The sequence below is a fragment of the Salminus brasiliensis genome, chromosome 16 (assembly GCF_030463535.1).
Source record: "Salminus brasiliensis chromosome 16, fSalBra1.hap2, whole genome shotgun sequence".
NCBI lineage: Eukaryota > Metazoa > Chordata > Actinopteri > Characiformes > Bryconidae > Salminus > Salminus brasiliensis.
Window position 1 is genome coordinate 35,085,074 of NC_132893.1, and position 13,227 is coordinate 35,098,300.

General features: G+C 43.2%; 1 protein-coding gene across 1 annotated transcript in view; it reads right to left on the minus strand.

The window, feature by feature from the left end:
- The window catches only part of mtrex (Mtr4 exosome RNA helicase), a 33,658-nt gene that overhangs the window by 2,779 nt on the left and 17,652 nt on the right, over positions 1-13,227 (minus strand). The window contains exons 16-25 of the mRNA XM_072659702.1: positions 12,580-12,730; positions 11,978-12,150; positions 11,228-11,296; positions 10,996-11,124; positions 7,561-7,671; positions 7,219-7,407; positions 5,964-6,127; positions 5,163-5,268; positions 2,587-2,643; positions 1,182-1,344 (exon numbers count right to left, since the gene is read on the minus strand). Of these exons, the coding sequence (XP_072515803.1) occupies positions 1,182-1,344; positions 2,587-2,643; positions 5,163-5,268; positions 5,964-6,127; positions 7,219-7,407; positions 7,561-7,671; positions 10,996-11,124; positions 11,228-11,296; positions 11,978-12,150; positions 12,580-12,730 (1,312 nt within the window). The remainder of the gene's footprint in view (positions 1-1,181; positions 1,345-2,586; positions 2,644-5,162; positions 5,269-5,963; positions 6,128-7,218; positions 7,408-7,560; positions 7,672-10,995; positions 11,125-11,227; positions 11,297-11,977; positions 12,151-12,579; positions 12,731-13,227) is intronic.

Sequence of the window (13,227 nt, forward strand, 5' to 3'; positions counted from 1 at the left end):
AGTGAAGCAGCAGTGAAACGAGCGAGAGACCAGAAAAGAGGAGCTCCTGCTTCAGACGGAGTGTAGAGATTCTCCCTGCTGATCACAGCATTCCTAACACATCCGGTCATCCCACCCTCACTGCGCTCCACTCTCCACCTCCATCACAGCTTCTGAGCTCCATCAAACTCTCGCTTTTCTTGGCAGTGGGAGAGCTGAGCGAGTGCTGAGCGAGAGTCTCATTAGAAGAGCGTGCCAGGAGCTCACCCTCCCACCTTTTCACAGCGTGGTAAAACCTGGGGGGAGTGGTCTTCAAACATTCAGGCTACCTGAAGGATCTAATGAAGATCTAATTTACAGAAGCTGCTTTTATCCCCGATCCAAGACCGAGCTCATCAGTCAGTCAAGGCATATTTCACACTGGAGCTACGAGGCTAATGAAGGTATACCCCACTGATTAGCATGATGCTAACTGCAGGCTGAATCTCCACACACTCTCCCTAAACTGTGGATGTGTTCAGTGACCTCTAATAGACCTGATTTCTGGGTTTCTGACCCTGTAGAACACCAATTACATTTACACACACAGTGCTTAGTCAGTTTAAAGCAGCAGTATGTGAGAAATTGTTTTTTTTTTTGTTTTTTTTTTCGCTCCTGGGCTCCCCCTACAGGTGGGGAGCATAAATAATGTTTACCCCACTGCAGTAAATACAAATCCCACATGGAAAGCTAGCTGTACATCTTGTGGTCAAGCTGAGAGCTCCAGAAGCAGCTTGATCTGAAGGTGGAGCAGCATGTGGGCGGAGGTGGTAGAGTAATACTACAGGATTTTACACTAATATGACTCTATGGGTTCTGCAGCGTTACACAGCAGTTCTGGAGAGAGGTTCTCCTCCTGCAGCTCCACCTCCACCAAACCTCCATAGTGCAGTAGCAGCAGCAGCGCTCCGGCCCGGAGTGGGAATGACTGAGACGCCCTTCTCCCTGTTCAGTTCAGTCAGTGGAGCATCAGCATGATCCTGAAGCTGCTGATTTAAGGTACGAAATTCTGCTTTATCAGTGAGAGCAAGTGAATCATCAATTCCGTTCCCCGAGATGCAAAGGCATCAATACCACCGAAACAAGCAGGGAAATAAGCCCTACCTGGAGACACACATGATCTACTGAGGAGAAAACATTATTTGTGAGAGGCGGCAGTTCACCTTCAAACACGTCGGTCATTTTGCAGATCTGTGAGAAGGACGCCCCGTTGGCCCAGGTGTAAACTACGTCCATCAGGTGTGGGCGGAACTGGTTCAGGTAAGCGTCCTCATCCACAGTCAGTTTGGCCTCAGCAGACACTTTGGCAATGCGTTTGGCACATTCCTGCAAACGGCCACATCAGGTCAGATCAGACAGGATCAGCTCACCTGAGATGTGATCAAACGTCCAGCCTGTGTTCAGGCGAGACACCTGCTCTGCTAATGATCAAACAAGTGTATTAATGTCAGTGCCGTGCTGACCCAACACCCTCCTGACTTAATTCATACCGGTTACTGAAGAGTACATAGCGGATACCAAATTACCCACTGCAGATACTGAATAATTCATAGCGGTTCCCACATCTTATGTAGTGGTCAGCAAATACTTTCTAGACGATACCGAATAATTCAAAGTGGATACTAAATAACTTGCTGCACATAATAATAATAATAATTTAAAAACACACAGATACCAAAAAATTCATAGTGGTTACTGAATCATTTAGAGATTACTGAATCTTCTTTATTAATACGATTACAAATAATATTAATTAGTAATATTAATATTATACAAATAATACTTATTTGTAAGTATTATTGAAATAAATTATTGAATCAAAGATGATTAAATAATTCAAACTGAATAATTCACAGTGGACACTAAATAACTTGCTGCTTATAATAATAATAATAATAATAATCATAAAAAAATAGCGGTTACTGAATCTAAATGATTACTGGATGTTTTTTTTTTTAGTTTTTTATATGAATACCAATTAATATTAATTAGTAATACTAATAGTTGAAAGTAATGATAATTCAATCATTCAAACTGTGAATAATTCACAGTATTCAGTGGATACTAAATAACTTGCTGCTCATAATAATAATAATTTCAACACCAATACCAAACAATTCATAGCTACTGAATCATTTAGATTACTATTTTTTTTTTTAAGATATGAATACAAATGAATATTAATTAGTAATACTAATACTTCAAAATAAATTCCAAATTATTAATTGTGGTTACCAAATGATGTTTTGATGATACTGAAAAATTCATAGTGGATACCGAATACATTTTAACTGACATTTTTTTCCTCTTTTTGTTTTGTTTTGTAAATCTGGCTAAAGAAAGGGCCGGCATTCAGCAGACAGGCAATATCGGACTCCACACGGAGCTCGGAGCTGTTAACATGCTGTCGGGTCGAAGCAGCTCCACCTGGAAGTGCTGACAGAACATGAACCTAAACACACGTGGGGAGAAACCCCAGCGTTCAGGAAACACAGCGAGGCCAGTGTGTGTGTGTGTGTGTGTGTGTGTGTGAGACCCGGTCAGGATCAGAGTCTCCAGCTTGTTTACCTGCATCTGACGCAGAGGGCCGGCTAACTGCTCTGTTAACTTCGGCATCTCATTGGCCTAAAGAGAGGGGGAGAGACACGAAATCTACTCGTTACACTGTCATACACACGCCTGTAGCAACACTCCACTCACAGGACACCCCCCCCCTCCCCCCAGCACCTGTCACATAGCAGTAGGCTAAAGCCGGACACTGACCAGCAGATAGCCCCTGCAGCTGCCCCCCCCCCAATGCAGTGTCGGTCAGTTAAGTCCTGCTTCTTGCCTGATGCTTAGCTCTAGTTTAAAACAGGAGCTACGAGGCTCATATAGCTAACAAGCCATGGAGGCATATGTACACCAATTAGCATGATGCTAACTAACCTAAACATCACACAAATGTGACCTATCTCTGATCTTCGCCGAGCGGTTCACCCTCCTTCATGTTATCCTCTTCCCTCAGCACAAATCTACGACTAAAAAATAAATAAAAAGCTCTTCATAATGATGCATCTGATTTTAATGCCACACACAGCCAGCTGGGCTAGAATGGCCATTAATGAAGCTTTAAGGACACTAGATGGCGCCTCTGACCACAGTGGTAAAAACAAAGACTCGGAACTAGGATGGGATTAAAATAGCCGATGTCCGATCCATCAAAACATGCCTGGATCGGGACGTCCTGGTAGGATGAAACTAATCGGATTCGGGCCGTGTGAGATCGAGTTAATTCCTGCGATTAGCACCATGCTAATTGGTGTACATAAGATTCTATTAATTATTCTATTAATTAGCATTGCAGCTGGGTCTAGGTATCAGTCAAATGTGTGATGCAGACAGGTCCGATTCCTCCTGTTAAATTAAAAACAAACAAGGGGCGTGGCTTAAGGCTACATGTGCATGCATAAATAATTTAATTGAGGCAGCCAATCAGCACCCAGGATTGTAAAAACAGGCATGCTTAGTGGTTTACTGGTGCTGGGTAGACTGTCGCTACGTCACATTTCTGGTCTCATGCAGTCAATGTTTGGGTAGTTCTGATGTGGTCAGTATTATTTAAGCACTGAATTTTACATTAAACCCGGATGTCCGGTCTGATCACTGTCTGACATCTTCACCGCAAAGTTCAGTGGAGAGATCTGGACCCCAAGAGAGCTACAGAAAAGGTCTGCTCTGACCTTTCATCCACTTCCAAAGTGTCCTCAGCCACAGGAGGACTATAGGTTACTATTAGCAGAGGAGATGTGATCTGCGGTCACTGTGAAGGGGGTGGGGGGGGTTAGAGACTGACAGTTGTCTGAGAGGAAGAAGCAGCTGCCTCCCACACACACACACACACACACACACACACACACACACACACACACACACACACACACACACACACACACACACACACACACACACACACACACACACACACCCCCCAACAGCTGTCCATTAGAAAACCTCAAAACCTCCTCAACCATCTACTCTATGTGGACAAAAGTATTGGGACACCTGCTCATTCTTTGTTTCCTCTGAAATCAAGAGCATTAAAAGACTTTCTCCTGCTTCTGTTGAAGTAACTGTCTCTACTGTCCAGAGAAGAAGACTTTCTACTAGATTTTGGAGGAGCACTGCTGTGAGGATTTGACTGCATTCAGCAACAAGAGGTCAGGATGTTGGATGATCATCACCACACCACCTCATCCCAAAATTACTGGATGGATCTCCACCACCATTCCAGAAATTCTAGGCATTGTGCCAGTCCTAGTCTATTTCTTTACAGGGACTGGATGAATCTGTGTCAGCAAGGGGTGCAACTTAAAGTAGCTAAATGCATTCATTACAAGGGGTGTCCACAAACATTTGGACATGCAGTGTTCTTTTACAGAGAACTTTTAGTGCACAGGCCTGATTGGAAAAGCTTGAAGGTCAAAGGTTGGTGTTTTGCTTTTGCCAGTCTGTTTATAGCACGCCACAATAGTTCCGCTACAGAGGCGCCGCTACCCTGCGGCCTGCCCCACACAGAAGCAGCGCTACCCTGCTGCCAGCCCCACACAGAGGCAGCGCTACCCCGCGGCCCGCCCCACACAGAGGCGGTGTGTGCAAACAGGCCTGAAACTGCATTACTGACTGGGTCAGTGCAAAAACAGCGTGCACACACTCCTCTGCACAGTGCTGTGTGTGAACTGAAAGTTCCCTCTCAATCACACACACACACACACACACACACACACACACACCAACAGCTGCACATCACACACACCGCAAAAAAAGGCAGTTGATCTCAGAAGAGTGAGGGAGTGAATTTAGGTCAGTACAGCATGTGCGTTTGATTCTGTACAGGGCCAACTAGATCACTCACTCACACACACACACACACACACACACACACACACACACACACACACACACACACACACACACACACACACACACACACACACACAGGAATGTATTGGCTTAATTCTCCCTGCAGTTCTGACCTGAAATCCCCTCCGTCCCCATATAAACACACGGCTCTGAGTGGCTCAGAACAACCAATACAAATCTCCCAGCACTTCCACATGTATTACTGATATGTAAATAAAGAGATGGAATATGCGCATAATTACATTCTCCTGGAAGACGAAGCAGCTCAGCAGAGCCGTTGCCTGCTCCGCCGTTAGATCGTTAAACAGCCCGTTAAAGATCATCTCTGTCAGGAGCAGCTCGTCCGCACTGCAACACACAATGATGATGATAATAATAATAATAATAATGAGACGGTGATAAACTAATCCCCAGATTTTGAATATACAGCACAGGCCACCCAGACTATTTACAGCTCAGATCAATATCAATATTACATGTAATAATATTGTATAAAACTAAAGTAAGAAGAAATTATAAAGAGTATATTAAGTAAACAGTATTAGAATATTATTAGTATGATTAATAAAAATGAATAAATAATAAGAACACATACATTCCAACCACATCAGTCAATCATTAACAGGTTAATCGCCTCTACCAATAATATCCAACAGTCTTATTTAACATTTTACATTTATATTATGCAGCCCCTACTATTACTCATGGGTTACTATTATTATTTTTTACTATAAATGCCCATGTTGGCTAATCTCACACCACCGTTCAGAAGCAGTGTGCAACAACCCACGCTGAGAGCTAGCCAAGCTAAAGTACAGCCTCCAAACATGGTGGAGGTAGTTTCACACACTGCTACTGAAACTAAGACCCCGGAAACACTGAGTGCAGCTGGTGTTTTGGACTCCGGCCTTTCTGAACTTCTGTGTAGCCTCACCTCACACCACAGTAGCCGCCCTCTTCTCAATCCTGTTCTCTAATGACAAAAGCTAAAGCAGTTTTTTTATGCTAATATGGAGTGTTGTGATTGGTTGCTGCTGCTGCACCTGCTGATCTCACAGGCGACACGGCCCTTCATCTCAATGACATCAGAGGAAGTGGCGAATCCGAGGCGGCGCAGAACCCGCTTCCTGCACTTCAGCTCGTCCATCTGCAGCACGGTGCGAGCTTTCTTCAGCTCACGCTTCACAGACTTTATGTCACCCGCAACCTGAACGAACACACACACACGCAAACACACACACACACACATTTAAGATTTGCTCACTTTAATAATCTACATGTGTGATATGACCAGTGGTTTAAAAGACTGTAGTTGTAGACTCCCTTCATTAGAAAGAAATCTCTGATTCAGGCTCCAGAGGCTTTAAAGCAAGAAAGGAAATCACGTGGAAAAGTTCGTACAGGCAGATCGGAAACAGAGACCGACTCAAACGCGTCGTTAAGAGCCTGCATTTCAGCAATTAATTAATTAAACGATAATTTACCTTAAGCTGAAATCATACCACCCCACCTCTCCAACAGCCCATCATAACCAGGACACAGGCCACGCCCCCTCTGGCCCAGCAGCAGCTTTCCTGACTGCACTGATGGGAATTCCTGTGTTTTCCTGCTTTTGTTCACTATACGCTTTAATGCTAAAGCAGGAAACGCTGCAGTGGAGCTGCTTAACAAAAACAACGGCGCCGAGGCAGAGAGACTCGGACACGTACAGTAATGACCTTCAGGAAGAATAACCCAATCATGTGACCATCATCTACTGCTGCCACGGACCACGTCCAGCACAACCTGAAGGGTCAGCGTGGCCATAAAATGCTGATGTAGCTCTACCTCAACTCTAACTCTAACTCAATCTGAAGGTAAAAACACTGGAAATTAATCACATTTAATAATAAAACCTTATTACCAAATACATAAAGCATTTTTTTCATATTACTACCTGCAAATGACTGAATATTTTAATATTAATATTACCGCTACTACTACCAACATTTTTTAAAAATACTTGCATTAAATAAAAACTGATGGCATCATTATTTAATTTCTGTATTTTTATTATACTTATATTATCTATTTAAAGAAATCGTAATCATCTTAAATGTAATATTTAATTGTTCAATTTCATTTTCTCCTGTATTTTGAATTAATAAAGCTGGATATAAAAAAAATTGACTTCTATGGTCACATAATTACAAAAGAAAGTCATCATTAGATTGTTTGATGTAGTTTCACGGCATTTTGGCCTGTGTGTGTGTGTGTGTGTGTGTGTGTGTGTGTGTGTGTGTGTGTGTTCACGCTCACCAGAGCCTTCTTCTCACACAGCGTGTACACTGCCTCCAGGCTGGGGTCGCTGTGCAGCGGGTGTGTGTACATCCTGTGCTCAAACGCCTCGACCTTCTGGATGACCTTCTTCAGGCCGGGATCTTTAATACCCATATCGTCGATCGGGTCCAGAACAGGGAGCCCATCGGGGAAACGCTTCTGCACCTCCTGAGGGGGAGACTGACGTTATACACATTCCATAACAAACAACCTTACATCCTTACACTGTTGCAGTTACCACGGCAACATCAACAAAATGAAGTTCTAGCTACCTCTCGTATTGGAGTATGCTCCGTCAGGCGTGTGTGTGCACGTGTGTACCTGTATGGACTTCAGCATGCTCTGTCGGTTGTCGTACGGCCGCAGGTCTTTAGGGATGTAGAGTCGCACTGAACTGATGGAGGTCAACAAGTTCAGCATGACGGGAACCACCTGTCCAACAATACACCAAAAATGAGCTCACACCAGAAACACAGACCGATAACCAACCTCCAACAGAGCGGGCGGCACCGTCACGGCAGCAATAAAAGAACTGTATGTATTCAAAAGTTTGTGCACCCCTGGTAAAAACAGATGAGTAGGTGACCATTTGCTCTGAGAAGGTAAAGAGTCAGAATCAGATCTGATTGGATTTATTTGTTCAGTATCAGAGTGTGTCTGACAACTCCGGCATGTCTGATTATAACAGCCTCATTAAAAGGAGAGAGCCAGAAGGTAACACAGACATGGGAGCTCCCTGAAACACTAGCGTCCATCTGCTCCACCGTCCACAAACCTGAGTGAGTGATCGACAGCTCCAGCATCTCAGTGTGCTACAATTCCCTGTCTGCAAAACCCTGGACCTGCAACCTTTATCTAAGAAACATTAATTACCAAAAGCTAAACTAAACAGATGAGTTTCAGCCTAGATTTAAAGATTGAGACTGAGTCTGAGTCCCCAACATTATCTGGAAGGTTATTCCAGAGTTGGGGGGGCTTCATAAGAAAAGGCTCCTCCCCCTGCTGCTAAGAAGCAGCACCCTGAGATCTAAGTAATATTGATGGTTCATAATCAGTAATAAAATTAATAAGATTATTTATTTTTACTAAAAAAAACAGAAAAACAGGTTACTTGAATCTGAAATTCAAACACACATGTATTTTAAATCACTTTTACCCCAATAGTGGCAATAAACACACACTCTCTAGTAAATTGGGAGTGAGAACACGGCCCTAAAACGGTGGGCAGCAACCTCAGCACACAGGATTCGAGAGGACCTTCTCCATAAATGTTTAGGGAGAAGTAAATCCAGTTCCTTCCCCTGAACCCCCAGCCCACCCTCTGGTCCCAAGGTTGGGGGATTAGGCCATGTCTGCCTTCCAAAAAAGGGGTGTCCATACGTTTGCATATGACAAGTACTAATAATATTAACAATCACAAATCAACTAAATCTTTATTTATTCTAGTATATTAAAAAAAGAAGAGAGAGATTATGTAAAAATACATTTATAATTTTTTCTTTTTAAAAAAATTAGCCAGCTCATTTTACTTAGATTTTTTATTTTAATACTATTTGACTAGTAATTTGTTCAAAAATATTCTACTAATCTATGATTGTGGATTTCTCAGGAACTATAAAACACGTCGATATAAGACAAACAAACAAACAAAAGCAGCTAAAAATCTTAGCAGCTAAAAATCTTGGCGTCACATTCGACTCAGATTTATCATTTGAGCAACATATAGCTAATATTAGTAGAACAGCCTTTATGCAGCTTAGGAACATCTCCAAACTAAGAAACTCCTTATCACTACAAGACGCAGAAAAGCTAGTACATGCTTTTATTACCTCAAGGCTAGATTACTGTAATGCGTTACTGTCAGGTTGTTCCAGCAGGAACCTCAATAAACTTCAGCTGGTGCAAAATGCTGCAGCCAGGGTCCTTACTAAAACTAGAAAATTTGACCATATCAGTCCAGTTCTATCAGCACTTCATTGGCTCCCAGTTAAATTCCGTATTGAATACAAAATTCTTTTATTAACATATAAAGCCCTACATGGCCTCGCTCCTGAGTACCTGCAGGATCTTATAGTATATTACGAACCATCAAGACTACTTAGATCTCAGGGTGCTGGCCTCTTACGCGTTCCCAAAATTCTGAAAACCTCAGCAGGGGGAAGAGCCTTTTCCTATAAAGCCCCCCAGCTCTGGAATAACCTTCCAGATAATGTTCGGGACTCAGACACAGTCTCAATCTTTAAATCTGAACTGAAAACTTATATGTTTAGTTTAGCTTTTGGTAATTAATGTTTCTTAGATAAGGGCTGCAGGTCCAGGGGTTCGCGGACCCAGGGAATTGTAGTACTCTGAGATGCTGGAGCTGTCGTCTCGCTGCTTACACGCGATCACTCAGGTTTGTTGACGGTGGAGCAGATAGATGCTGGTGTTCTCAGGGTGCACCCGTGTCCGTGTTACCTTCTGGCTCTCTCCTTTTAATTATGCTGTGATAATCAGACCTGCCGGAGTCATCAGACATACCCAGATGCTGATGATCAACATTCTCTGCACTCCATAAAATTCCTCTTAGAACTAACTTCTCTCTCTTTACCTTCCCCGAGTAAATGGCCACCCAGCCCGATCTGCAGGAAGATTGCCCGCTGAGGTCCCCTCTACCTGCATCTAACCAGCTGCCACCTACCAGTCCAGCCAGCGGGTCCCCCCCAACCCGCCACCACCCATGGCTCACCCGCCAGCCGCTGCTGCCTGTTTGGTGGCCGTGCTGAAACCTAGATGGACTCGTGCCTGTCTGACACTATTAATATCACAACTATTAACTTTCTGTTGTACCTGGTTTGGTAATTTTTATCATTAATGTTTAAAACAGTCTGGCCAGAGGAGGATGGGTCCCCCTTGTGAGTCTTGGTTCCTCCCAAGGTTTCTTCCTCCAGCTCTGAGGGAGTTTTTCCTTGCCACTGTCGCCGTTGGCTTGCTCACGGGGGTCTTTGACGCTTCATGTTATTTCTTCTTTCTTCTCTGTCTCTGTTCTTTATTAAGTAATAATTATGTAAAGCTGCTTTGTGACGACAACAGTTGTAAAAAGCGCTATACAAATAAATTTGACTTGACTTGACTTGACAAAAAACCCCCGCATGAAATCAGTCACTATAAGTAATAAATATAAAATATAATATTTAACTTTGTGAATTAAATTGATACCAAATGAACTTATAGCTAGTACCTTTCATACACTGCAGTACAGCTCCAACGGCTTTACAAGAAAAAAAGCTTAGAATAATCTTAATTCGTATTTTGTCTAGTATTTGTTTTTAAAGTCCAAGATTACTAAAAAGAATAAATATGTAATTAAAACACCTGACTGCGTCAAGACCAAAAATATATAAATAAATAAAATAAGAGAACATAAACAAAAGAAATAATTACAGGAGTCGTAAATATCGGTGTGCCCAGAGGCTCAGCTGTCTAAATTTTTGCAAGATTAAATCTGAACAATTATCAGAGCAGAACAACCGCAGATCGTCAAGGTCAGCCGATTTACAGGCTGTACAGGATATGATGGCAAATAGGCAAATACTGGGTCCCACCCTGTCCCAGCTTGTGTGCGACACAGCCCAACCCTGTTCAGCTTAACACACCTATAAATGAGGGCAGGGTGGTACGGCCTAAAAACGTATCTTAAATTCTGACGGTTTCAAATATATATATATATATATCTCACACACACACTGATTCTGGCTTCACAACCTCACATCTCACCTGCATCTCTCCTTTCTCTCCGGCTGTGGCAGGTTTGGCCGCCTCCGTGGCAGCGTTCTTCACACTGTCTTTACTGCAGTGTACCAACACCTCCACCACATACAGAGGGTCCAGCTCGCCCGTATTGGTCTGCAACACCCATCACAAAAAACAGCTTAACACCTTTCAGATGTTCACACATCCTGCGTGATTAACGGACGTAAAGTGTGGAGGAATGAATAACAAAGCTCACCTTGACGTTTGATTTCTTGGAGAAATTAACGATGACCCCCCAGCCGAAATCCATGTCCTCCTTCTTAACCTGTTAAAAAAAAGAAATGATGCTGAAGTACAACAATGACGAAACATCAGACCATGCTTTGCTTTTCTGAGCATATTACAAAATATTAGGTTATGAGAATGTCTTTAAAACATCAATACACTAGGGACAAAAGTATTGGGACACCTGGTTATTCAGTTTCCTCTGAAATCAAGGGTATTAAAAGAGCTGATCCTGCTTTTGCTAAAGTAACTGTCTCTACTGTCCAGGTAAGAAGACTTTCTACTAGATTTTGAAGAAAAGCAGCATGGCTATGAGGATTTGATTGCATTCAGCAAAAGAGTGTTAGTGAGGACAGGATGTTGGATGATCATCGCCGCCCCACCTCATCATCCCCAACTCATCTCCAATAATGCCTTGGATAGAGCACAATCAATCATTCCAGAGAACACAGCTCCTCCACTGCTCCACAGCTTTTCAATGCTGGGGGGCTTTATACCCCTCTAGCCCACGCCTGGCATTATTAGGCAGCATGGAGCCAATAGGGACATGTTCCTCTGCTCTAGAGAGTCCTATTCTATTGTCAGCAATGGATGCGACTTAAAGTAGCTGAATGTATTCATTAAAAGGGGTGTCCACAAACATTTGGACATGGTGTACTGCATATTGTGACGATTCAGCCATATAATAACGAATTGTGAGATACTATGGTTGAGAGGTCACCTTCACTAGTCGCCCGGGCTGCAGGAAGGGGAGGCAGTATTTGGGCTTTTGGACGTACTCCTCGATCTCTTTACCCAGCTTGGCCAACTGCTGCCGGATCTTATAGTAGGTGACCACACTTTCCTCGTTAGGGATCTCTATGGCATTGTACATCTCCTCCAGCTTCTTCATCTCTGAGAAAGAGAGAGAGAGGGGAAAAAAAAAAAAAGAGCCACAAGGGTGAGTGAAATTTACGTCCCCTCAAGGCCATCCAAAACAGCTGACCTGGCAATGCTCATCAATGCACTCATCAAATAAATATATTAAATAATACATATATTTAATATTAAATAAATAGACCCCTCACACACACATATAGCAAAATGAAAGACCTCTCTGTGTACAGCCTAGATTAGAAAGCCAGGGTCAGAGTGCAGGGTCAGCATAAAGGGGGTAAGGGCCTTGTTTAAGGAACCAACAGTAGCAGCCTGGCAGACCAGAGCTTCTCTAACCACTGAGCCGCTGCTACTACTCCTACCCCACATAAATGTGAAAGTCACATGGTGCAGAGGCCATTTCATAATTCTGGGATCATGGAGGAAAACAAACTGGGTTCCTCTTACTCTCCAGCACGCCGGGCACCGCTCTGTAGTGCTGGAACTGGTAGAAGGACTTCTCCAGCATGTACTCTGGGTTGATCTCCTCCACTCTCAGCAGGTTCAGGACCATGTTGTAGGTCAGGTGGAAGGCACTGTTCAGAGGGTCAGCAGAACCCTGCAGAGAAAGAGGGTATATCAGTCCTGATACTAACAAAATAGCTGGATCAGGGTCCCACGGGACCCATCTATTCACTGAACCCGATTCCCGAGCCACTGGTATTCTAGACTTCATAACTCAACATGCGGAAAAACAGCAAAACAGCATTTGTAAAAGCCACAGCTTTGCAGTTTCTGCCTTTTTTCAGTTGGACAGTCGGGAGCTGCCAGCTCCTTTTTGGTCTCACAGACTTCGAATTTCAGAATAAAAGTCCTGACCCAGGCTGCACTGGGCCGAGGTCAGCAGTTATTAATTATAGTAAGAAATTAACAGCAGTTCAGTTCATTAATATCAGTGTTATAACATCTGTTAGTTTGTTCTACAAAACGTTAGTAAGTCATTGCTTAGATGAGAGCGTCACTCGGGAGCCCCCTGGTGGCCAAGCTAGTTTTGTCAATATTATCTGCAGCTGTCAATCATTACTCTGAAATATGTGTCCGGTTTCATTATAGTGT